The 23,793-nt window shown below is 45.5% G+C and overlaps 1 protein-coding gene across 1 annotated transcript in view; it reads right to left on the reverse strand.

The window, feature by feature from the left end:
• Positions 1-6,808: 6,808 nt before the first annotated feature.
• Positions 6,809-23,793, reverse strand: part of LOC118285245 (ephrin type-A receptor 5) — a 58,779-nt gene continuing 41,794 nt past the window's right edge. Inside the window, exons 11-19 of the mRNA XM_035608744.2 lie at positions 23,344-23,469; positions 21,973-22,158; positions 21,230-21,291; positions 18,639-18,706; positions 18,396-18,537; positions 16,988-17,137; positions 13,845-14,038; positions 12,623-12,787; positions 6,809-11,816 (exon numbers count right to left, since the gene is read on the reverse strand). Coding sequence (XP_035464637.2) covers positions 11,705-11,816; positions 12,623-12,787; positions 13,845-14,038; positions 16,988-17,137; positions 18,396-18,537; positions 18,639-18,706; positions 21,230-21,291; positions 21,973-22,158; positions 23,344-23,469 — 1,205 coding nt within the window. The 3' untranslated portion in view covers positions 6,809-11,704. The remainder of the gene's footprint in view (positions 11,817-12,622; positions 12,788-13,844; positions 14,039-16,987; positions 17,138-18,395; positions 18,538-18,638; positions 18,707-21,229; positions 21,292-21,972; positions 22,159-23,343; positions 23,470-23,793) is intronic.

Here is a 23,793-nt window from a genome sequence, read left to right on the forward strand (position 1 = left end):
GCTGAGCAGAGCACCCGGTGAAATCGCTGGATAATAAAGGCGAGGTGAAGCCTCAGTAGGACGACGCGATAAGGCAGGACGACACTCGTCTTCCTGCTTGAACTTGCGCTAAAAGCTTCATATCTTTCCTTACAATGTCTGCAAGGAGGGCATTTAAGAAAATTGCCTTTAATCCCCTGCTGCCGTCCCAAAACTAATGGAGGTGAGTGAATTTGCGAAGAAATGAAAAATTGAATTTGTCCCCGGCACTGAGGATAATCCACAGACCTCGCGGCTAAAAGTTATTTTCATCCAGATCATTTATGCGATTAGAAAGTGTTCGCAATCAAAACAGCATTAAGTTGCTGTGGTGTCAAACTTCTAATACTGAAAGTATCTACAGTAGATTATTTTGGGGAGAACATTATTTATTTTTTTTGGGGGGGGGGGGGGGGGGGGGGCAGCTCTGGTTAAACCAACCCCTTAGTCAACATGGACTACAGAAGTTTAAAATGAAATATGAACCCACAGGCCTCAGGTGTAAAAAGTGAAACACACTTAGTATGCACAGGCTGCTTCACACGTTCAATTTCCCCTACGCACATGATGTCATGTCATACCTCTCCGTGCATTGGCAATTAATGTGCGTTGGCCGCTGAACGTACCGCACAATTCAAATTCAGTGCATATAGGCTGGAAAAAAGTCCAAGGAGACATGGGTTTTAAACGAGAGCCACTTAATTACACGTACGTGATTCATTGTGATACGTGCGACTGTCATAGACTGACCGAGAGAGGAAAAACTGTCACATGGCACGCACACGCACACACACACGCCCACACACACACACACGCCCACACACACACACACACAATATCCAGGTGATGCATTGGTGTCATTAAATTGTCTATGCACTGCACAGTGAATATTAAGACAAATGGGCTGTTTTCCACACACACTCACACCCTCACAGACATTAACTCCAGTTTATAAATATCTGAGGAAAAGCAAATAAAATTCATATCATGTGCTCCTGTCCCCCCCCCCCCCTTTTTTTTTCTTTTGTGTAAAAAATATAAAATTGCCACCCACCAGAATCTTTTCTATTGTAAGTTGAAGAAATTTGATTTGAGCTCGACACCAAAACAAAAAAATCATATTCCGTACAAACATTATGGGATCCGAATATTTTGACATCAACTGATTCGATATTGAATTGATGTGATTTACGTTGAACTGATTCAATTGTAATCTACAGATGTGAACCTATTACACGCCACCACATTTGAATGAGTGAATTGAATGGATTGATTATGCAGATTTAAAGAGGCAACGGGCGACTTTCGTGCCCCCTAGTGGTTCCAGTTGGTATTTTTTGTTTGGTCTCTGTCGTTAAAGACGCTGCTATAGCAAGACGCTGGCAAGGTCGCGGCTACTTTTCCTCAGAGCTGCTGAGGAAGTAATCGCCATTACACTGTGCAATCGGTTTCAACATCATCATGACAAGTTTAAGCCAAAAAGTTGCCTATTTCCGCTTTAAATCTGGCGAGACACATTTTTTTTAACGTCACAGATCAAATTTTTCGTTATGACCTGATCAAACTGTGAGAAACATCTGGCCCCGCTGTCCGTCTCGACTTTTTCACTGTGGGTTGTTGCTGCTGCTTTGCATTAATGTGTGAAACATGTCAGACCCAGTCAGTATTATGAGAAGGTGAACTGCGCAGGTGTCATCGTGACGAACAAGGTTAATAAACAATATTCTGTGGTTTAGTATTTTTCTTTTGTTCCTCTCACGTTGAAAAACAGAAGATCCTGCGTCCAGGAGCAGTGTCGCCACACTGGAGCTCCACTACTGCTTTGTTGGTGCTGAGCCGCCTCACTTATTACTAAATAATACATCACATTGATTATATTATGATTGCATTACATCACGGAACAATTGTGCTTGGCTAATTTTTTGGTTATTAGCTCAATTAATTCCGCAGCAAAGGCTGCCAAAGTGACAAAAGACATTAAGAATTCCTTGAGGTTTTCAATAAATAAAATAATAGTAAAGACTGCAGATCGGCGTTCAGACTCTTTTAAATTTGATCAGCAACCGTTATATGATTACATTAATTCAACCGCGCATCTTCATTACAGCAAAAATGGACAGCGTCCGCGGCCCATTTGTAACATGTCATCCAACTGTTAGACACATTTCTGTGCACGGGCGCAAACGTATCCATGCATGGCGGGGGCTGATTATGGAGAATGTATGGCAAGCAGACGCCGCGGAGCATAATTCCCTTCCAGCTCTCAGTGGGTAATGTCAAAATAATTATCAGATGAGACAGCTCAGTGGGCAGGCAGCACCTCTTCATTATGCAGCAAGGTTGAGAGGGGGTGGGGGGCTAACAACCTCCAAATGTGGCAGCGAGCGCCGTACAAACTTTGACATGAAACTCTTCGGATCACCTTTATCCGCAGTCTCTGCTGCTGCCCTCTTTTTTTTTTCTTCTTTTCTCACGAGATCATTTCATGCAGAGTGTGATATGTCACAGCTGTGCAGCTCCGTCTCTTGGACCTCTCACAGTTCTTTGTTCACCAGTGCAGTCGAAACACAGGTCTCATCAGCAGGTAAAAAGGGATCATCTGCATATCAAGGCTAAAACAGGGTCGCCTCGACTATTTAAATGATTTATTATAAAGATTTATTTGACAAATTTTCACAACATTTTTGGAGCTGCTTTCGTCCATTATTTTGACACCAAATAAGGATAGAAAGTTCTAGACGTGGGCGCCTCTTTTAAAGTAAAGTAAGTAAGGATTCATGTTCTTGGTTGACAAATGATAACACTGACAGACTGGATCATGATGTTTAAAGGATATTTCAAGGAATAATTGAATTTAATACAAGTTACATGCCATATTTTTTATTAGACTGTGTGAATGAATATTAAATCCATCTAGCTTCATGAAGAGGAACAGCAGCTTTGGTTAAATGATGATCTGAGGCTTGTTGTTTTTTTTACACTTCTGACATATTAGCTATAATTATGACATATTTTCCTTTGCATAATGGGACATGAATTTTCATGAGGTCATTAAACACTAAAATGTGGTTGTGAGCATACAAGAGAATCATGAATGAACTTGTGTTGGATGCTTTGTTTTGTTTTCAAGAAGAACAAAGAGTGTGTGGTCAGTGAAAATGTGTGGGTGTGTGTGTGTCAGAGTGACAGAGCTCATTAGACCAGATAAATGGTTACTGTGCGTGTGTGTGTGCAGTATTGTAGTTCTTATTAATATATTACCTCCGCGTGTCTCAGGTTAACTGCACTCTTCATCTCACCTTGACCGACCTTCCACACACACACACACACACACACACACACACACACACACACACACACACACACACACACTCTTAAACTCACACACGTCGCGCCATTGCACCAAAGGGACTTCACATTAGGGACATTTCTGCTCACATGATTGACTGCGTCCAATAAAGGACCTTGGAAAAAAAACATCTGGGCAAGTGACAAATATGTCCCTCCGGCTGCCTCCCTATGAAGGAGACGGGTACTGTGTGTGACGGTGTGTGCGTGTGATTGAGAGGGAGAAAGATGGAAGCCAATGTGTGTGTTGCGTTATCACCAGTGCTCCACAAAGACCTGCCAGACTGCTACCACCGGCGACGTTCTCTCTCCCCGTCTCTCTCTCCGTGTGTGTGCGTGTGCGTGTGCATGTGTGTGTGTGTGTGTGTGTGTGTCCTTGCCAGCCACTTCACATCACACGGCCTTCTCATGGCAGCCGTCGGATCAGTAGCAGAATGGATAAGGCTATTTACCAGCAAGCTTATTTGGTCCGGGTCAGACCTCTGGTAACAGTTTAATGGGTGTAGAGGGTGGCGGCTACACGGAGAGGGAGAGAGAGAGAGAGAGAGAGAGAGAGAGAGAGAGAGAGAGAGAGAGCGGCTTTATCTGTCCGTGTGCACCTTGTGCTCACATCAGCATGAAACATTATTTCTGGAAAAAATTACATATTTACTACCAGGGAGGCCCGGAGCTGGACATAAGAAAAACATAATAGCAGGAGACTATGAGGGAAAATCTGTGGCTTTTAAAAGTGAAAATTTGGATTTATCATCTCCAAAATCCTCCCCACGATGAGACTAATGGCGGGTGGCACGTGGACTGTTCTGAATTCAGAGACAATTTCATTTCCTCATTCAACTGCTTATATGCCTCAGTGAGCACGCGGTGTAAACACGGTCTAGTCACTGTCGCAATTTCAATTTTGAAGTTATAATTATGTAAATGAATTAAGTTTATCTTAACGAAGGCCTTTTTAATGTGAAAGGAGGCACTGCATTTTACGAGTTAGAAGATTTTAATTCAAAGTGTTACAATGTGCCTTTTTAAATTCTACACAACATGCAAGCGTATGCACACGGATAAACCTGTACACACACACACACACACACACGGGCTATATTGTTTCAGCTGTAAGGATGATTCCTGGAAAGTGGGAGGTAACTATAACCACACAAAGATCATAATTTCCCTGCAAGTTTCATCATTTTAAAAAGGGCTAGGTCGGGTCTGCTTCTACGACAGCACTTCCATGTTTGAACACCCAGCCCACTTGGAATAAGCCGCTTTTTGAATACAAAGCACTTCCTGCTCCCCTTTCCAGCTGGGCCCTTACGATAACTCTTCCCTGTAGACAAACAAATAGCATGAAACATGTACTAATTAGTGCGCCCGAATCAAACATCCGACACAAAGACATTGCACATGCGATACAACAACATACAGACGGAGTAATGCGTGCACGTACCAGACACACACATGCCTGCGGAAGCACCTTGATTCACAGGCACCCAAACAATCTCACCTGAACTGACAGCCAAGGTCCCGCTGAAGGTCATTCATAATGATTAAAGAGGCGTCTCTGCAATGATTTTCAAATGACCCCTGGGACGTCTCGACCACTGACACCTCTTCGAGAGAAAATTACTTTATCGTGCCCCGAGACGCCCGCGTGTAGACCGACACACAGTGACAATCTAATAGACGGCGAGAGAGTAAAGAGTTGTCAGACGGGGAGGGAGATGTAAACGCAGACGGAAAGCCAGATGGGGAGACTTAATAGAGTCACCAACGGAGAGTCATGCAGATGTGGAGATGCAGAGTGCCAGGGTGTGACAGTCAAGCGGACAGGAACAGTCAAAGCAAATAGAGGCAAACACGCGGAGGGTTAGTGACGGCACACACACACACACACATACAGGCAGACAGCCGGGCCAGAGGCCTGTCCATCCATCCAAGAACAATCTCAGTCAGCACCAGTGGGAGTAGGGCCCCAGTGCAATCTCCACACACACACACACACGCACGCACACGCACGCACGCACACGCACACACACACACACACACCCTGCAGCTCTTTTCTTCGTGCCGCTGATACAGAGGTTTTTTTTGGTAATAGCCGCGCTGATGGTGTGATGGTTAATTTCACCTTCACACACTTCATGTGTGTGTGTGTGTAATCATCACCTTGAGCCATTCGGGCAGTGGATGGGATCCCCCAGAGATCAGGCAGTCCTGATTTGACATCATAACACACACACACACACACACACACACACACACACACACACACACACACACACACACACACACACACACACACACACACACACACACACACACACACACACACACACACACACACACACACACACACACACACACACACACACACAGCGATGATATTTACATACAAACTACTAAGCGTAAGAACCGAGCGTCACCTTCACGTGTGATTCAAGGTCATTGCACAAGTCATGAAAGATGAAGTATTCCATAATTACCGTCCGCTACATAAGAGTTGTAAAATAAAAGCGAGACAGACGAGTCTGGTGTATTGCCCTAGTTGTTCGCAGGGCTCCCACATTATTGACTCTTTTGTCTCAGCGCCATCACACAGAAAAGCATGAACTGCTGACTTCAGCAACCGGTTTTCACTGCATCCGACAGACTTCATCATTGCCGGGGCTTGCATCATCAGGTTTTTAAAACATCATGCATTTTGCAGAACCTCAGAGCTCATTATATTTATAACCCAGCGATGAACTGTATTCTGCTTGATTCCGCTTGTCAGCCACCACACACCGCTGACAGTTGGTAATTCATCAGATCAGCATCGAGGCCAAGACGGGAACAGTGTTATTTAGGGTGACTTTCTTTTCTTATATTCTCTCCCTGGATCAAAACAATGTCTCGGTGTTCATGTATCCATCTGTCTGCACCTTAACCTATTCTTCCCTCTCACGCTCCATCAGGACAAAGGAGAAGGAGCCGCTAACTAGCTCCCTTGTTGCCGTGACAATTGGTATCTCAACCAATAAACCACGACTAATTGCATTGCTGGGAAACATCTTTTAGCAATTACATTGTATGGCTAAAGTAGCTCATTACATAGAATCCAACAAGGGACATAAACACAGGCAAACAAAAAAATCCTTTCAGACAATAAAGAGAAAAACAACAATGAATTTCACAGTCTGTAGTTGAACAGAAGCATCGAAAGAAGCTGAGTGGAATATATTCTATTCTACAAACCAACATTAGTTGTTGAGATATTTCAATGTGGCTGACATGCTGTTAACATGATAACAATGGCTGAATATGTATATATGGTTCAACAGATATTAGAACATTAGTACACAGACTTTTATTCTTTGTGCTCTTGCTTTAAACACCTGTTAAGACCCCTACCTGTGAGTGCACTGTGCCAGTTAGGAAATCCCACAATGAAATCTACGCCCAGGAGTTGATTTTCTTTACAGTTTTATTGCAAAAATATAGAATTTGATAACACACTACAAAAACATCAACACAAACGTAATTACATGACAGTCGCAAAGACAAACCAATAGCACATCAATAGTTAGGTATTCCACTGTGCTTTCAATGAGTCACAGAACAGTTATTCAATCGTTTCAAAACCTTGTGTGAGTTATGCATAACATGATCACTGTCTCGGACCGAGGGGGAAAACCCAATAACTGCATACCTGCTTTTGTATGTTGACACTGTAAGTGAAAGCTGCACTTTTTTTTTATATCCCAAAGACCACATGTCATGTCCTAATGAGTGTACCTATTTTCCACTTCCTGAGAAGTCAACTAAAAAGTTGCTCAGCTTTAATTCTGAAGCGTCTTCAGACCATTCAGATGTCAGTGCAACCTTTCCATTCTTGTAGCAAAGTTTTTGCTAATAATATCAGGTATTGCTTTTGTACATTTGCTAGAATTCAGTCAGACAACAGCGCTTTTTATTTTGAAGCCAAATTTCGACTAACCCCAATGTGAACAAATCAAATAAGAAATAACTGTCCGTGTGTATGTTGATGTAAATGACTGAGGTTACCTTCTGCTGAAAGCCTGTTTCAAAGAACAACGTTGTCGGTTCGAATGCTAAACCCAATGTGTCACGTCTCCTTTTATTTCTATCACGAAATTGGTTCCTTCATTCATACTTCACTGCATGGTTGATGGGAGTCCCAGCTGACGGCCGTTGTATAGAAACAACACATCAACAAATCTCTCGTCTTTGCTAGTTTGCATCAATGAATACACTTTGCCCATCTATACGCTAAACTGTATACTTACTGTTCGCAGTAACAACCAACTTGCTTGATGTCAACCCTTTGCACTAACCAGTGGTAATGCGGAAATGCCACAAATACTGCCAAGACAAAAAGGCCTGACTCAAGTTTGTTGACATCAAGCGATATACTGCTATTGACCTCTTGTACAAGATCACATCATCAGATTCCTGTAAAACCTTTGTGCTTTCGTTCCGAAGGTGTGTAGTTGTGCCGCACGCGAGGACATGGTGCTCTACATCAGTGATGCTTTAGTTCTTTATATATATATATATATATAGCTTTGATTTGTTTTTTAAAAATATTACTGATGCCTTGTGCTTAGCCGCCAAATTGTTACACCATGGGAAGCGTTGAGAATATGTAGTGATATAAATCAGCATCAGGGAAACAAACTAATTACAGCAATTATAATAGTAAATCAGTAAGAAAACCTTTTCAGCTAAAAATTCAGTCACCATTGGACATTTTAGTCAAACAAAAGGGCAACGGGTTTCTCATAAAGTGCAAATTAAATTAGTTCCAACATACACATTGTCTGACATTCTTCTTATTGCCCCGTAGATATTGTTGGCAAAAGGTAAATACATATATATACTGTGGAAAGTCGGGGCACAACTGGGGGCGTAGCGTTTTGGCAGGGGAGGAAGTAACGGTGCTCGAAAGATGAGAGGCACTTATAAGGGTGTACTGTTCATCAGCTGTTCATGTCCCAGGCATAGGTTTTAGGTTTGAAAATTAAAATGGAGGTGGTTGTAAAAAGCCAATAACGTGGAAATTTGAGCGGGATCAAAACACTGTGAGACTCCGTCAAATGTCTGTGGTATTCATTTGACTACGAAAGCTTGCCGGGTGCTAGGTTTAACATACCCAGTCCAATCTCTTTCACTGTACATGCCTCATATTGTCTACTATAAAAAAAAAAAGTGCACCATGTTGCTGATGCATTCCTCCCCCAAACATTAAAGGTCTGCACAGCCGCAATAGTCTACATGTGTATGGCGAAACATTGGTTGCATTTTTGAGGATAAGAATAAAGTACGCTGTGGTAAAAAACAAAGAAGGGAGTTCATAACTGTAAATCCAATAAAACTACCGTATAGAATATTAATGTACAAGCTAGAGCCAAATCTCCACAGGGATAAATGTAGACCAAAGAGACTATGCAGATATTTTCTGTGACGCCACCTTTCACTCTGGTAGAGCATTTCGACTTTTAAAAACGCAAAACCCACGTAGAATATTAACTGTGACCATTCCCTACTCGCATTCTGTTATGAAGAAGTATCTATCTTGAAAACACGTGAAGCTTTAGCGCCACAAGTTGGACAACTTTCTACTCAACTCAGATGAAGGTCTGAGTGTTTAAAAGACGAAATGCGTTCTCTAAAAAAAGTGAACTACCCCTTTTTAAAACCTTACATTCTTCTTGTGTGCTTTTCAAAAACAGTCAGGTGATTCCACCACTTATAAAAACTAACTTTACAATCTCATTTTGTTTGCACTCTTACGCCGCAGCACTTAGCAGTACACTGTGTACAACCAAGAAAAATATTAGCACGTCATCTACAAAGAGGATATATATATATATATATATATATATCTCTTCTTTCAGGACTCAGTTTCAGTTAGGTGAACATAATGGTGAAATGGGTCAAGTTTTAGTGATAAAGCACTGAGTAGTAATGCATGTAATAACATACTCTGCCAAAGAGAAGGAGAGCAAGGGCGTGATCATTGACATCATTGTATAACTTAGAAGAAACACCAATGCACCAGAGGTTTGTATATATCAATCCCTGTGCTCACTTCTCCTTCTTTTAAGAGACAACAGAGGCCCATCGAAAATATTTCAAGGTCTTGCACCCAGACTTAAAATGGAACACAATCGTTAAAAACACAAGATAAATATTTGATCCGTCTCCATGCCCGTTCGGGCCCCGTCCGCAGTCGGGGACAGATCTGCTGGTTGCTGCCACCGGACGGCGGCCCCCACGTTTCAGAAGCAGAGATGTCGATCTACGATATTTGTCACTATTTACTAATGTCTACTACTCTGAGATGCTTGATCAACACCAACTTGTTCATGACGGTAGACAGAAGAATGATGCTCCCTGCTTTTAAATATATAATACATTATATACATGAAAAAAAAGCAAAAAAAAAAAAAGCGCGTGGGCAGAGTTGCTCAGTAGTCCCAAGAGAGTATCATGACGTAACACAAATTGTCTACATCATTTTTTTTTGCTAATTTCTTCCAACAAGTATAAATAAATGAATGATTATCAAGTCGATCAATATTGCCTCCTCGTTTTCAGCAGTCCTGTTCAAAGTGAGGTTTATTGTGGTGTGGCAGAGGATGTGGTGGGGGCAGATAAGACTGCGGCATGGTGAACTGAGGGGATTTCTGCACAGTACCTGAAGGTTTGTTGGTTGTAAAGTGAGGGCTCCACGAAGATCTGAGTGCACTCGGAAGTGTAGTCTGAGAGGTTCCTCTAGAATCTGAGAGAAGGTTCTGTAAGAGAATATCAGTAAACAGCCCCGCAAGAATCTGGGCGATCCCTTGAATCCACGAGGATCTCGGTCGCGGTTCCTTCATTATATGAACGCGTTTCGCATCAAGGATCGACTGAACTTTCCATTTGGAATTTCATTCCACAAAACTTCCACTGGATCCTGCAAAATGTGAGTTTTAACGCGATGCAGCTATTGGGTATGGACGCCCGATGTTGCCGGTGACCCCTCAGCGAGGCCGTGTGGAGGACTTGAGATGTGACTCGATCCTGCGTGCGGGTTCCTCAGCATCGGGGAGACGGCACCATTAATACACGGGTGAAATATCGAGCACGCGAGTGACTTCCGCAGGAACTCACCGAGGTCTGTCTTTGTGGAGATTCTTACAGGTTTTAGAAAAAGCAAAGCTGACAGAGAGCCAGGCGAATCTCTTTTACAATCTACAGCTTCATTCAAAAGCTCGTTGTTGAGGACCAGAATGGTTCTATTGTCACATTCTATCCATACTTGACAGCATGTCCATAACCAAACTATAACAGCTTGATGCTGCAGCTGAACACTGTGTTCCGTGTAGTGCTATACATTCAGTCAGAATAACATATACAGAGGGGGTCAGAGCATAAAAACTTTCTTCTTTTTTTGCCTCTGTAGGCTCAATTACACTAAATTTTTTTTTACATTTCAGCCTCTTTAAATATTGAAGGGATATATCACGTGTTTTTGTCTCGCATCGCACTGGAAGATAATGAAGTGCACAACGCTGAGTATGGGTCTGCACGTCGCACAGCTGGACTACAGCTGCAGGCGCTGTGGCACGGAGACCCGACTGAGAAAGAAAAAAACCCAAGACCAGGGCGCATCAAATGACAAAAGCAAAGAATTGAAACTAATGACGAATTTTGTTCTCGATCGGCTACTACATGTTGAACGCTGCCTGAGAACGGTGTTCATTTCAACGACGCCTTGACGGAACTGTACTTCCATGGAGAACTCCCAAGGGAGTCGGATCACCTGAGACGGGCCGAAAGCGCTTCAGTTCGGGCCTGCTGCACGAAACCTCGAACACAAAGTGCTGGTTGTCCTCGCAGAGCCAGATCTACACGTCTACGCTTCACGTCGTCTTGATCGGAGATAATCCAAACAGTGCGCGGGATACCAGGATCCCCCAAGATTCACACAAAATGGAATAATAAGAATCAGAATCAGTCTTTCGCTCGAGTGGAATTCAGTTCACTTCATTTATCTCGCCGTCATCTTTGCCCCTCGCGTAGCACCCGCCAGCTCAGTTCAGTTTGGTTTTAGCGCTGCAAATGTCTAAATCTCCCCGGTTGACGCCCCGAGCACACGCTCCTCCAACACAAGAACCACATATTGATTCTCCAGTTCAGATCCGTTAACACTGGTCCGTCCTCTTCCATAGAAAGTGCTAAGCTGCTCTAGGTCCAACGGCAAAATCCGAGTCTTCTCGTCACACACTAGGTCCATATGTCGTGTACGTGTATATGTTTGCGTGTTTATGTGTGCGTGTTTGCCTGTACATATGCATCACATGTTCACCGCAGAGTTGGTGTTGTTCATATGGACCCTCATCTCCTGAATGCTAGTGATGATTTTTTTCTGATGGCCGGCCAGATTCACGCCCACTCTCCGCAAGTCCCTGAAAAACAACACGCAAACAACGGGCACTTATTCATCATATTTGTCAGATATCAAATAAAGAAAAGTATGAATGCACTGAAACTTAAAAGGTTTATTTACAATGTTTCAGACAAATATAATTCTTAGGCCATTCTGAGTGATGCTTTAGTGTTTATTCAAGATATTCGATATACAATATATACAGGGCAATCAGACACTGCTCACGTGACGTTGCACATGGCCTTTTGCAGAAAAGTGCATACTTTTTGCCACAGATTTTATTCTATGAATGCATAGCGCAATTAAATGATGACCTCTATTCAATTCTGTATGTAATTACCCAAGTAAAGGTCATTCAAAGTATTTTCAGGAAAATCGGTACAGTGACCTTGACCTTTAAATGTCAAATGTGGTATGTGACCCTATTTGGGCCTCCTGGTTTTGAGATCTATGGCCAAGTGGTTGAAAGGTCACATGTAAATCCCTTTTTGAGAGAAAGGTCAAATGACATCATGATGACATCATGGGTCAAATCAAATGCGACGTACCTGAAAGTCTCTTCAATTAACTTTCCGACGCCACCTGTCCAATCTCGTTACGACCATTGCTTCTTGAGATACACAAGATAATATACTGTGGGGTTTTTTGGCCTACGTGACCAAAATTGTATTTTTGTGCAGATCCCTCCACCCGTTCATGAGTTACAGTCTAACATCGTAGACATCGACATGTCTCAAGTCTGAGAGAAAAAGCCCAAAACAAATATGCAGTGCCTCGCGGTCGCAGGACTCGTACGTGTGTTCGCGTATGCTCAAGCGGCCTTACTCTGACGTCATCTGGGCCACCGTCTCCAGCGAGGAGTAGCCCCCTCCCATGAAGAGCTCGGTGTAGCGACCCATCTTGATGGAGTCCAGCCACTCGCCTACGGTCTGAGTGCGAGCGCTGCAGTCCCCCTGTACGTTGGCGTGCTCCACCAACAGGTTGGAAACCCTATAGAGGCACAGAAAAGACAGTTATCAGATTAAAGCACAAGGTTATGCATTTTCGGAGAGAGGGTCCCCGATTGTCGGGATGTATTAAAAGTAGATTTAAAGGGCTTAAATCGCCACCAGCTCTGTTTCCCATCGTTATCTTAAATGTAAAGGAGGGCGATTCGCTGTGCAATCAACTGTGTTTTGAAGCTCAAGTGCTTAGTGTCCTGACAGCGAGGCTTCATAATGCCGGTTACGCACCATTACACAAAGCTGAAAAAATGCCGTCCACTCATAACAACTCCGCGTCATTCAGCTCACTCGTCATGCGAGGGGGGAAAGAAAACCCCCGCCCCCAAAAAACAACAACCATGCTATCAAAGAGAAATGTTCACGCTCGCTAACTATATGTCATGTAGGACAAGGGCGAGACCCGCCGGTGTCCCCCGTAATCTGGCTAAATGTCATTACTCTATTGCAGGGGGCGGTTGGCGATATTGCATTCGGCGATTAAGCGGGTTCCTGTGTGTGTGCGTGGAAAAAAGTGTCTCGAATTATTTCATTATTTCTGAAAAGAAAATAAGGTCATGAGGATGTCTTGACTACTGTAAATGTCTGCTTCTGTGCACTCACAGCAATTCTCGTGCCATTATACACTAATGCAAAGTATATGCATAATGGAGAAATACTGAGTGTTTAAAAGGACACCACAATGAATATTACTCTCTCATGTGTAGTTTTAAGAAAATAGAGCCACTTTTATTTTATTTCTCTGCTCTTCTTTGCTGGTTTTACGGCGGTGGGTTAATATGTACACCCTGAGTTATTGAATGCAGCTACACAACGGTTCAATATTTAATCTGGATGATGATGATGATGATGATGATGATGATGATGATGATTCGCTCGCAGTGCTGGGTTCAACTCACTTGAGAAAGTCAATTGAAAACACAGCGACTCCCCGAGATCGAAGAACAATGTCATCGAAAGTGTCACGTTCATACACGCGCCCGTGGCGTGCGCATTCAAAGAGACGCGGCTCTCGTGCGCCGGCGGCGGCGGCGCGAGGTCCCCACCTGTGCGACGAGTTGACCAGTTTCTTTAACGAGCTGGGGTTGCGGATGAGTTTGTCCAGCAGACAGACGATCTCGTCGAACTTGGGCCGGCTGCTGCGCTCTCGCTGCCAGCAGTCCATCATTAGGTGGTACAGAGCCTCGGGGCAGTCCATAGGACCCGGCAACCTATAGCTCTCCTCTATCGCTTTTATCACCTGCAAACAGACAAAAGGGGGAAGTGAGTTTTGCGGCACAATTCCCGCAGGACAGTCCGAGAGATCTGAAGAAAAAAAAAAGGAAATAAGACTATCCCTCATTTTAATGGCAGAGGACAGCAGTGAAGCTCTCTATGTCAATGTCTGACTTGGAGCTGGCACGTCACGGCAACACAAGACGATATCAGTCTCCACGACGGAGAGAAATTTGCCGCGTTACAGCAGCAAAGGCGAAGTCAAAAATGCAAAATAAAACACAAGGGAATATAAAAAAAAGTTGAGATAACGAATACAATGTGAGCTGAATAGATACAGTGCTACAGGATTGCACATTTACCGTCGAATTGCACTGATAGAAACAGAGTACTGCACAATTTAATGGAGTTAAACTTGAGTTATTATAGTATATAATCATTATTTATTGGCGTTTGAATACTTGATGGGATAAGAGAGACAAGAATGTATCACCCTGTTAAATCTGGCCTTTGGGCAGAAGCTCAACATCGCCGTACTGGATAGAGGAAGCTGACAGAGGCTCCAGGGTTTTCAGATAGTAAAGATTTAGTTTTTAGATTTGTCCGTCTCCTTTTCCTACTTGACCTAAACTGTTCATACACAACCTGGATATCTGCGGCGCGACATGGCTGCGATGTCAAAGCGACAGTGAGTCAGGGTGAGCGGCGCACACCACCTTTTTTTTTTCTTCGACACCCGAGCATGAAGTTACTTTTCCCACGACGGGGGGGGGAAGCAATCTCACTTTCCATTTTCAATTTTCTCTCCGGAGAGAGATTGTGCACTTGGACGCCCCTGCGGGGACTCTCCTGCTCTTCATCTGATCCCCACACTCAAACCTCCCCGAAGTCGGCGAAGATCCACAAAGAAAACGCATCACAGGAGCATTATTTACTTGATATGCTGAATGGCCCCCAATTAATCACTTCTGCGAGCTGCGAGACGCTGAATCACAGAGGTTTCTTTTGAGTTAGACGAATATTAAATAAATCCCCGGCTCGCTCTCCGTTGGGCCCTGCCGTGGAAGAGCCGCCTGGAGTTTTTCAGCCTCGTTCCGCCGGTGCACGACACTGAAGGGGAATTGATTTGCTGAGTTCATGACAGCCTGTAACTTGTGTCACATCCAAACGCGGAAGACGGACCCGGCGGCGGCGCCGACACACGCGCGGGCGCTGAAAAGCGCCACGTGCGCGCAACCACCGGGAGAGAAGCAGGGCGAGAGGGACTGCTGGGAGGGGAGAAGACGAACTACACACGGCCGAGGTGGGAGACAGACAGACGAGACGGAGAAGGTGGACGAGACGCAAGAGAAGCAAAACGGAGATTGCATTTTTGAGGGACAAAAGAGGGGGAGGAGAGAAAGACGGGAAGGAGAGGGAAACGGCAAACAGAGGGAGAGAGCGAGCTGAGAGGAGGAGAGGGGCGAGAGCCTGCACTTCTCTCGCGCAGATCAGAGAACATCCAGCATAACGCTTTCAATTAAACATCAAACGTCTTCGCCTCTCCTCTCCTCCGCTCTCATCCTCCTCTCCACGGCTCTGCTCGCCGCTCCTCCCCGTCGCCAGACTTCTCCAGACAGACGGCCTAATAACCGAGGGGAGGAGGGAGGGCTCTGGGACAAGGGGGATGAGGAGGTCACCCGAGGGGCTGCGCGTGCATATGCTGCCTGTCTGCGTGTGCGCGTGTGTGTCTGTGTGTGTGTGTGTGTCTGTGTGTGTGTGTGTGTGTGGGGGAAGTGAGCGCATGCGCGTGGCGTCGGAGTCAAACGCCGCGCTCTCGCTCGCGTCGCCGTGTGGCACCATTGCAGATCTCCCGCATTCAAACGCCCTCCGAGCCGCACGGTGGCTCTCCGCCCTCCTCCTCTGCCCCGGTCTTCTCTGACTCACTTTCCTCCAAACGGACAGACACGTGTGGGTCGCCTCGGTTGCCGCGTGTCACTCAACGGCCGCTCATTTCCGAGTCTGCGCTTTTCAGCATTTCAAAAATATTACCGGAATAATCAGGGAAACAGACATCTGCATTTTGCATCAAGCGATTCAAGGAGGATTTCCTCTTAGCACTGTTATCACTTGTCTCACCCTTTTGCTCACACACCGCTTTCTCGACACCGTACACTGCTCCCTGTCACGGTCCACGCTTTGCAGTGATAGATTTATAATAATGATGAGTATAATAATAACGTTCTTGCACAGCCCGTCCTGGTGCAATAGCGATCAGCCTGCTGACAAGGCGAGCACCTACGTGTCTTCTTCTTCTCTCTCCATGTCATCATCTCTCTCCAAACGTTCCCGAGGAACTTTGGGGAACGACTGCCGCTTCAACAGCTCAGCTTTAACCACGAGTTGTACATTTTGGGAGACAAACTTACTTCCGCTCTGGCAGAACGTTAGGTGAGAAGATCGATACAATCTGTCGGTTTTCTAAATGAAGCGAGTAAGCCGGGAAAACGTTTTTCGTTTCAGCACGTCGGAAGCTCAGTGTTCGACACATTATGTCCCTTTTATTTAATCCATGCAAAAATAAACTGAGTGAAAAGAAACTGACTGTTTCTCCGGGCTGGCCGGTTGCCAGGGAACCAGTCCAGGAAGTAATGGTGTTGTAGTCCAAGAAATAATCTGGCACCGAACCCAACCTCCCGTTGTAAACATGACAGGTTTTTTTTGTTGTACGAAAATCAAACAAACGCGATACAATGTTTTAGTCCAGTGACAAAAGACAGGGAAATGACAACAACATCCAACTGCCGATGAAGATCATGAGAAAAAGGCCCCGGAGCAGCTACTAAATGGACCTCTCTTACTTTGTATGCACCCAAAGGGTGAAAAAAAAAAATTTTAAAAAATGAATCCGGTGGTTTGACTGTGAATAAATCTAAATATGACAAAGATGATTTCCACACAATGTGTCACATTTAAAAAATATATATATACTTACATCTTGATTGGACATCTCCCAGTAGGGCCTCTCTCCGTATGACATCACCTCCCACATGACGATGCCATAACTCCACACGTCGCTGGCGGACGTGAACTTCCTGTACGCGATCGCCTCTGGAGCCGTCCAGCGAATAGGAATCTTGCCGCCCTGTGAGAATATATGCAGGAAAATAGCCAAAATTAGACATAAATATACCTACGTGAAGGCTGAAATACTTTTTCCATATGCCGATCAGCTTTGATAGAAGTAACCCTGAAGTGTTCTCCGCGACTTCCCGTGTGTAAGTACAGCTGCAGCCATTCGAGGCTTTAACGTTTCATTACACAAAAGTGAAAACCATGAACAGACCTTAATTAAAAGACACTTCTGCCACATGTGGTCCGACCCACAATTACACTAATGAATACCAATTTAGAAAAGTTTCATTTTCTTTGTGACACATTCCCTGTCCTAACTGTCGGGGGGCCCCGGCTCGAGATTCCCCGTACGCCTCCTCCCCCTCATCGTCATTATTGCTCTTTCATCGCAAAGATGGGGAAAGTTCACAGGACGACCGCTGTGCATCCAGAGGGGAAAAAAAAATGTGTATTCAGCTGATGAGCAGTGAAATCAGCCTGATGCAGTATCGATGAACGCAGCAGCGGGGTATCTCGGGGTCGGATTATTTGAAGGGTGTGAACTACGTTACTCTCAGTGGCTGCTCTGCGAGGGGAAGAGAGCCAGACAGCCACGGTGAGAGCGAGGGAGAGTGAGAGAGAGAGAGGAGATGTAGCCTGGCAGTGAGTGACAGGTGATTTAGCGCCGAGGCGGCAAGAGTCGGTGCTAATTGAGTGTTGCAGAGACCGAACCGAGTACTAATTGGGCCTCCTCCTGCAGGAAGGAGCCCGTCTCTGGTTGACAGAACGCCACTCTGCCCGGGACACACAGCTCAATTTAAAACTTGCCGCAGCCCCCTGTGTGTGTGTGTGTGTGTGTGTGTGTGTGTGTATGTAGCTCGAGCAAGACTATTGTTGTATAAGAGCTTTCCCACTTAATCCAACGTTTCAAATAACGCCATCGCTGCACAAGCAAAGGAACACACATTGGATTAAATATAAATGCCTTTAAAAGACACAGCACTTTGCCCTCTGCACGTCCCTTCCTCCTCCTCCTCCTCCTCCTCCACTTGCACTACAATCCTGAATCTGAACTAGTCGTTAAATTAATCATAACTGATTGGCAGAAAATGGATTAATTATTTAAGTCAGTAAAACAGCCAAAACATGTAAGTTAAACATTATGAGGAATTTTTCTCGGTTTATATGTCAGCGTTTGCATCTGTCGATCAGACAAAACTCGATCCATTAAAAGTGATTGGGACGCAGCCCCTATGGGACACACACAGACATGGCGCCGTGGGTCTCACCCGCGTGGTGTACGCGGCCTCCGGGTCGTCCTCCAGGACCCGGGACAAGCCGAAGTCGGACACTTTGCTCACGAGGTTGCTGTTCACCAGGATGTTGCGAGCCGCCAGGTCACGGTGGACGTAGCCCATGTCGGACAGGTACCTGAGCGTATCCAACACAAAGGAGCATTATGAAACACTTTACCCTGATGATGCGATTTTGGAAATACACTGGTGCGTGTCTGTGTGCGCACGCATATTTACCTCATGCCAGACGCGATGCCACGCAGCATGCCCACCAGCTGGATTACAGTGAACTGACCGTCGTTTTTCTGAAGAAGAAAAAAGGAAATAGACATTCTTGGTGACAAACTTCTGACGTCTTTGGCTAAATCACTTACAAAAAAAAAAATTGGATGTGAGCTAGTGAAAAGAGGAGGATGGGGACTGAATGAGAGAAACAATACCACTAAATATTGACTCATACACGATTGAAACACGATACAGCTACCACGAGCGTACCCATGTTTAAATTAGGGAGCCCTTGCCTCATATGCTCTTTCAATTATGCAGCATATCGTCAATGCAGTGCTTCCCCGCTTGGCGTCTGACAACCCGCAGGAGAGCAATGCGACGAACACACAACTGTGATCGGCGACTTCATCTCAGTTATGCGTCAGTGGTGGATTTTCAGTTCTTGCACATTATTGCAGCTTTCAACTCAGACGAGACATTGGCTGCATACGCTGCAGACAAAAGCCCGAATGAAGTAACTTTCTCTTTGCCTCCAGTTGAAAGACCCGTCCACTGAAAGTCTTGGTTTTCTCCCAGTGACCGCTCTCCACTGTTGGTTTAAGCATCTCATCTCATCTCCCCTTTTATCCTTTTCTCGACAGGAGCTGGAGCTTGAACACTTCTCTCCCCCCCCTGGTCTCAACCTCAGCATCCATCCATCAATACAACAGCCACCTCTCCTGTCCGTCCGCGGCAGAACATCCCGCTTACACGTGAAATGAGATGTTGAGCCAAAGATGTGCAATGTGAGCCTCACGCTGCATAGTCCACAGCGGTGACACTTAATCCAGGGAGTCAGTCCAGCCGCCTGGTTTTTTCCTCATGGCTGTTGTCATTTATACTCCGCCTCAGTACGCCAGCCATCCATGTAATTACTTCGCAGGGGTTTTCACTGTGCTGCTCCGCCGGATGGCGGGTCCAGGATTACTCTCCGATGCACAGAGGACCGTCACGTCAGCACTTTCCACCGACCATATAGCGTATATCTGCTCCCTCCTTCCCTCTGTCTTTTGTCTCGCAGCATCCTCTCATTGCACGCCGCCTGGGTGAGAACACCCTGTGCGAAATCTTTGATCTCTCCGGTCTGCGTTGCATTTCGAGCAGGCCACAAACCTCCGAGCGCAACCAAATCATTTCGCACCTTTTTACAAAATTACTTCTTGCTCTTACCACAGTCTGGCCTTCTTTTACATTTCATTCCGCCTCTCCCATTTGCCACCTGCAGCGGGTGTTGACCTCTGTTTTTTCATACAGGATTGAGCCTCGTCTGCCAACGGAGCATCGGGCCATGTAACCAGTGAACAGAAGGAAGTGCTCTGGAGGGGGATCGCTTGTTTTCGTAGATTTGCCAACCCGCCTCAGTCCAGCTTCTCCGCTCAGTGAAGTCCAGATTGTCTAGATCAGAGATGGGTTTTTTTTCCCCCCCAACTTTTATAACTATCCTTCGAGGGTCATACTTAATTATTGAACACATTAATCAATCTACACTCTATAGTGTGATGGCTACGTCTGCTTCTCACTCTGATGAATCTGATGTCAGATGGTAGTGATGACGATGATGCTCCTGGCAGGAGGTTTCAGCGATTCCTCCCTTGTAGCAAATACGGCACTAAGACCTCACACAACAGTTGTCGGTGTTTGTTATTTCTGTTGTTTCATTAAATTTCTTGCAGCTTCCTTCATTGTTTTTCTTGTCGATATCTTGCAGGCAGAAGGGACCTCCCTGAAGGACATATTAGTCTACTATTTCATATCATTTTCTCCTATTACTGAGTTGCTTTTGTGTATTTATGTATTGTGTCGCGGCCGGATCAAAAACCTCACGCTGGCTGTAGACAGTCCATTCAGGAGTTCGCTCATCCTTCAGCCTAGACGGCGCAGGCCCGAATTAAGCCGCGAGTGCTCAGACGGCGTTCATTTTTCCCCCCTGCCAAACGACTCCCGTCACGGAGCCTGGGCTACTCAACATTTTCTCAAAAAATTTGAAAGCTTAAAATCTGCATAATTCATTGCTGCCGTGCTAAATGTTTCATGTTATGTGTCGAGTAACTTTTCTTTCCCCTTGAGAGATGCCAGTGTAACAGCAGCAAGGATTTGACGGGAACACTAGTAAACCCCTTGAAAGCGTAAAAATGATGAGCTTCTGAATTGGAAGAACGATAAGACGGGCGAACGTTTTTTTGATCCTCTTTGCTCACAGTCGTGTGTTTCTCTATTAAAACTAGCTCTGAGGTTAGCATCTTACGTTTTTCCACCTCTAAATTTCACTGTCCTCTGAGTGTGGCATATCAGCAAGGAGCGGCTCTCAGCTCTTGTCCGTCTGCCACTTCCTTCCTTCTTACACTGATCTACGTGTGTCTGAGAGCCGAAGCCAAAAGCGCTATTTTAACATTTCTTTACAGGAAATAAACCTACTTTGGAATTTTTAAACATCCCCCAAAAAACAATCCAATCCAATTCCCTTGTCTATTCTTTAGATAATTATGATCCTAATGTTTCTCACACTCTTCTTTACCATCCTCCAAACCCTTCACCATTCGTTTCTCCCCCTCCGGTCCTACCTTAAGGAATGTGTCCAGTGATCCATTCTCCATGTATTCAGTGATTATCATCACCGGTTTGCCTGCGGGGCAAAACAGAGTAACACACTTCAAAAAACAATCGATACTCTTTTCAACCTAAGTTCTGACCAAGAAGCAATCAAATCAAAAATGACCTGAATGATTAATAGGGAACCGCGAATATCAGCTCTCAATAGGGAGTGAGAGCAATAACCTTCAAATATTGAGTATTTAACACATCACAGTTGTATTGAATTGTTTTATTTTTCAGCGAATGCACCTAATTAAGTGGGAAGTGAGCATATGTCAGTGTTAATTCTGTTCTCATTAGGTCGAGTAAGTTACGTGGCTATAAAACACCAAATAAAACGGCGCCGCTTTAGGATTCAGTTATCCTGAATAATGAGTCTGGCTGATGTGAGGCCGTCGCGTGTCTTTCAGACAGCACTTAAAACGATGAACTCAACTGAACGCGCGAGTCGGAGAAAGGTCAACTCCTCCCAGAATGAGCTTGATAAACCTCGGCTGAAGCACAGTTTATTAAGAGTCTGACAAGTAGACTTGAACTGCACAAGTTGAGCTCCAGATGCCTAAACGTCTTCACAGCAACATTTCCATACGAGTAGTTCTGCAATCTGACATATGCTTCCAACCCTATAAGGGTGCATTTTACGACACACGGTCCAAAAGGCTTAAACGCAGTGTTAAATCTGACTGGAAGCAGACACAGGCCCACGACTCACTCTTGGTGACCACGCCCTCCAGACGGATGATGTTCGGATGGTTGAACTGGCCCATGATTGACGCCTCCCAAAGGAAGTCCCGTCTCTGCTGCTCCGTGTAGCCTGCCTTCAAGGTCTTGATGGCAACCTGGATCTCCCGTTTCCCGGGCAGCCTCAGCGGTCCGCTGCACACCTCTCCAAACTCCCCTGAGGTGACCAAAGAACGGAGCGTGAGCGGGGCCTCGACGTGCAAAAAACAGTCCGGGCCTGAAAGCTCAACACAGACGACGAAAGCTGCTTTGCAGACACGCGCCGAAGTCCGGACATTTTCCTGAACTTCTCCAAAAGGGGCTGCGCGTGAGGACGCACATGTGCGCAAAGGTCGCTCCGGACATGGAGAATGCCTTCCACATCGGAGCCATCATCATCATGTGCTGCCTCCTACATGCTCCACCCATATGCCACAGAATATTCCAGAGATTTTCCTGCTGTCGCGAAAGCGTCTGACAAATTTTGCGAAACATTTTCTGGAGTTCGCGTCGGGAGACAGCTTCCCCTATGTGAGAAAGCAAATGTCCGCAAATGTCGCTCCGGACATTTTTCCAGAACTTTTGATCCCGGCCCGCTATTCTAAAATTCCAGAAAAGATTCAGCGTGAGCCTGAATGTTTCTGGTCATATGTGAACGGCAAACTCTGGAAAATGTACGCACCCCAGTTTTCAGCTCGTGTCTGAAAACAGTCTTTTGCTCTTCACACCTACGGCCCTCGGAATCAATTTCTGCAGCCTTTTTTGGATTGGTGTTGAATCATCAATCTTCCATGTATTAATGCTGGGATCGCTAGACGGACGCGTCCAAGAGAGCTTGTGAGACCAACACGAGAGCAACTAACAAATGCTGCCACTCCACACGTTTTGTCGGCGGAGCACTGACACAATTTAAGGCCGTGAAAACTATCATTTTGTCTTTGGCTTAATTAACAGTGTGTAACCGCGCATCTTCACCAGCATGTGCAATTAGGAATGCGACAGATTTATGCAGGTTGAAGGAAACATGAGGCACTTTAAGAGGGGGTAATGAGAAACTGGGCAAATTATACACACAACATGACAGAATTAGGCTCGACTCATTACCGCCATCATTGTACGTCGGAGTGTGTTTTCATGAAGCATTGTTTGATATCGTGCCGTTCGAGGACGTGAGAGGATTTCACCTGAGCACGTTTGATCGAGCAGGCCCACGTCAGTGACTCCGAGCGAACAATAATGTATTCTGGGGATACATTATTCTCTCCAAATCAGCCCTCCCCAAAAAAAACCAGATGCTCTGAATACGAATGAGAGTATCTGCAAAGCGCACACGTACGCAGGCAGGCACGCCGGGTTGACTCACCGGCTCCGATGATCCTCTCTATGGAGATGAAGGAGACGTCGATCTCCTGGGCGAACTCGTGCACCGCCTGGTTGGGATCCTCATAGGTGAGCGGGTCAATGTAGGTGCGAACCCCGGGGAACTTGACTGCGGAGGCAGACGCGCGGCATCATTACCATTTAGACACATTGACATGTCGTCAAGACTTGTATGCGCAGTGCTAACGTGTGCATACAAAGCACATTAATAGTACTGGTGGTAACACTCTCTGTACTTGGAAATGTGACGCACGCACGCACGCACGCACGCACGCACGCACGCACGCACGCACGCACGCACGCACGCACGCACGCACGCACGCACGCACGCACGCACGCACGCACGCACGCACGCACGCACACACACACACACACACACACACACACACACACACACACACACACACACACACACACACACACACACACACAC

This window comes from Scophthalmus maximus, chromosome 20 (assembly GCF_022379125.1).
Source record: "Scophthalmus maximus strain ysfricsl-2021 chromosome 20, ASM2237912v1, whole genome shotgun sequence".
NCBI classification, from domain to species: domain Eukaryota; kingdom Metazoa; phylum Chordata; class Actinopteri; order Pleuronectiformes; family Scophthalmidae; genus Scophthalmus; species Scophthalmus maximus.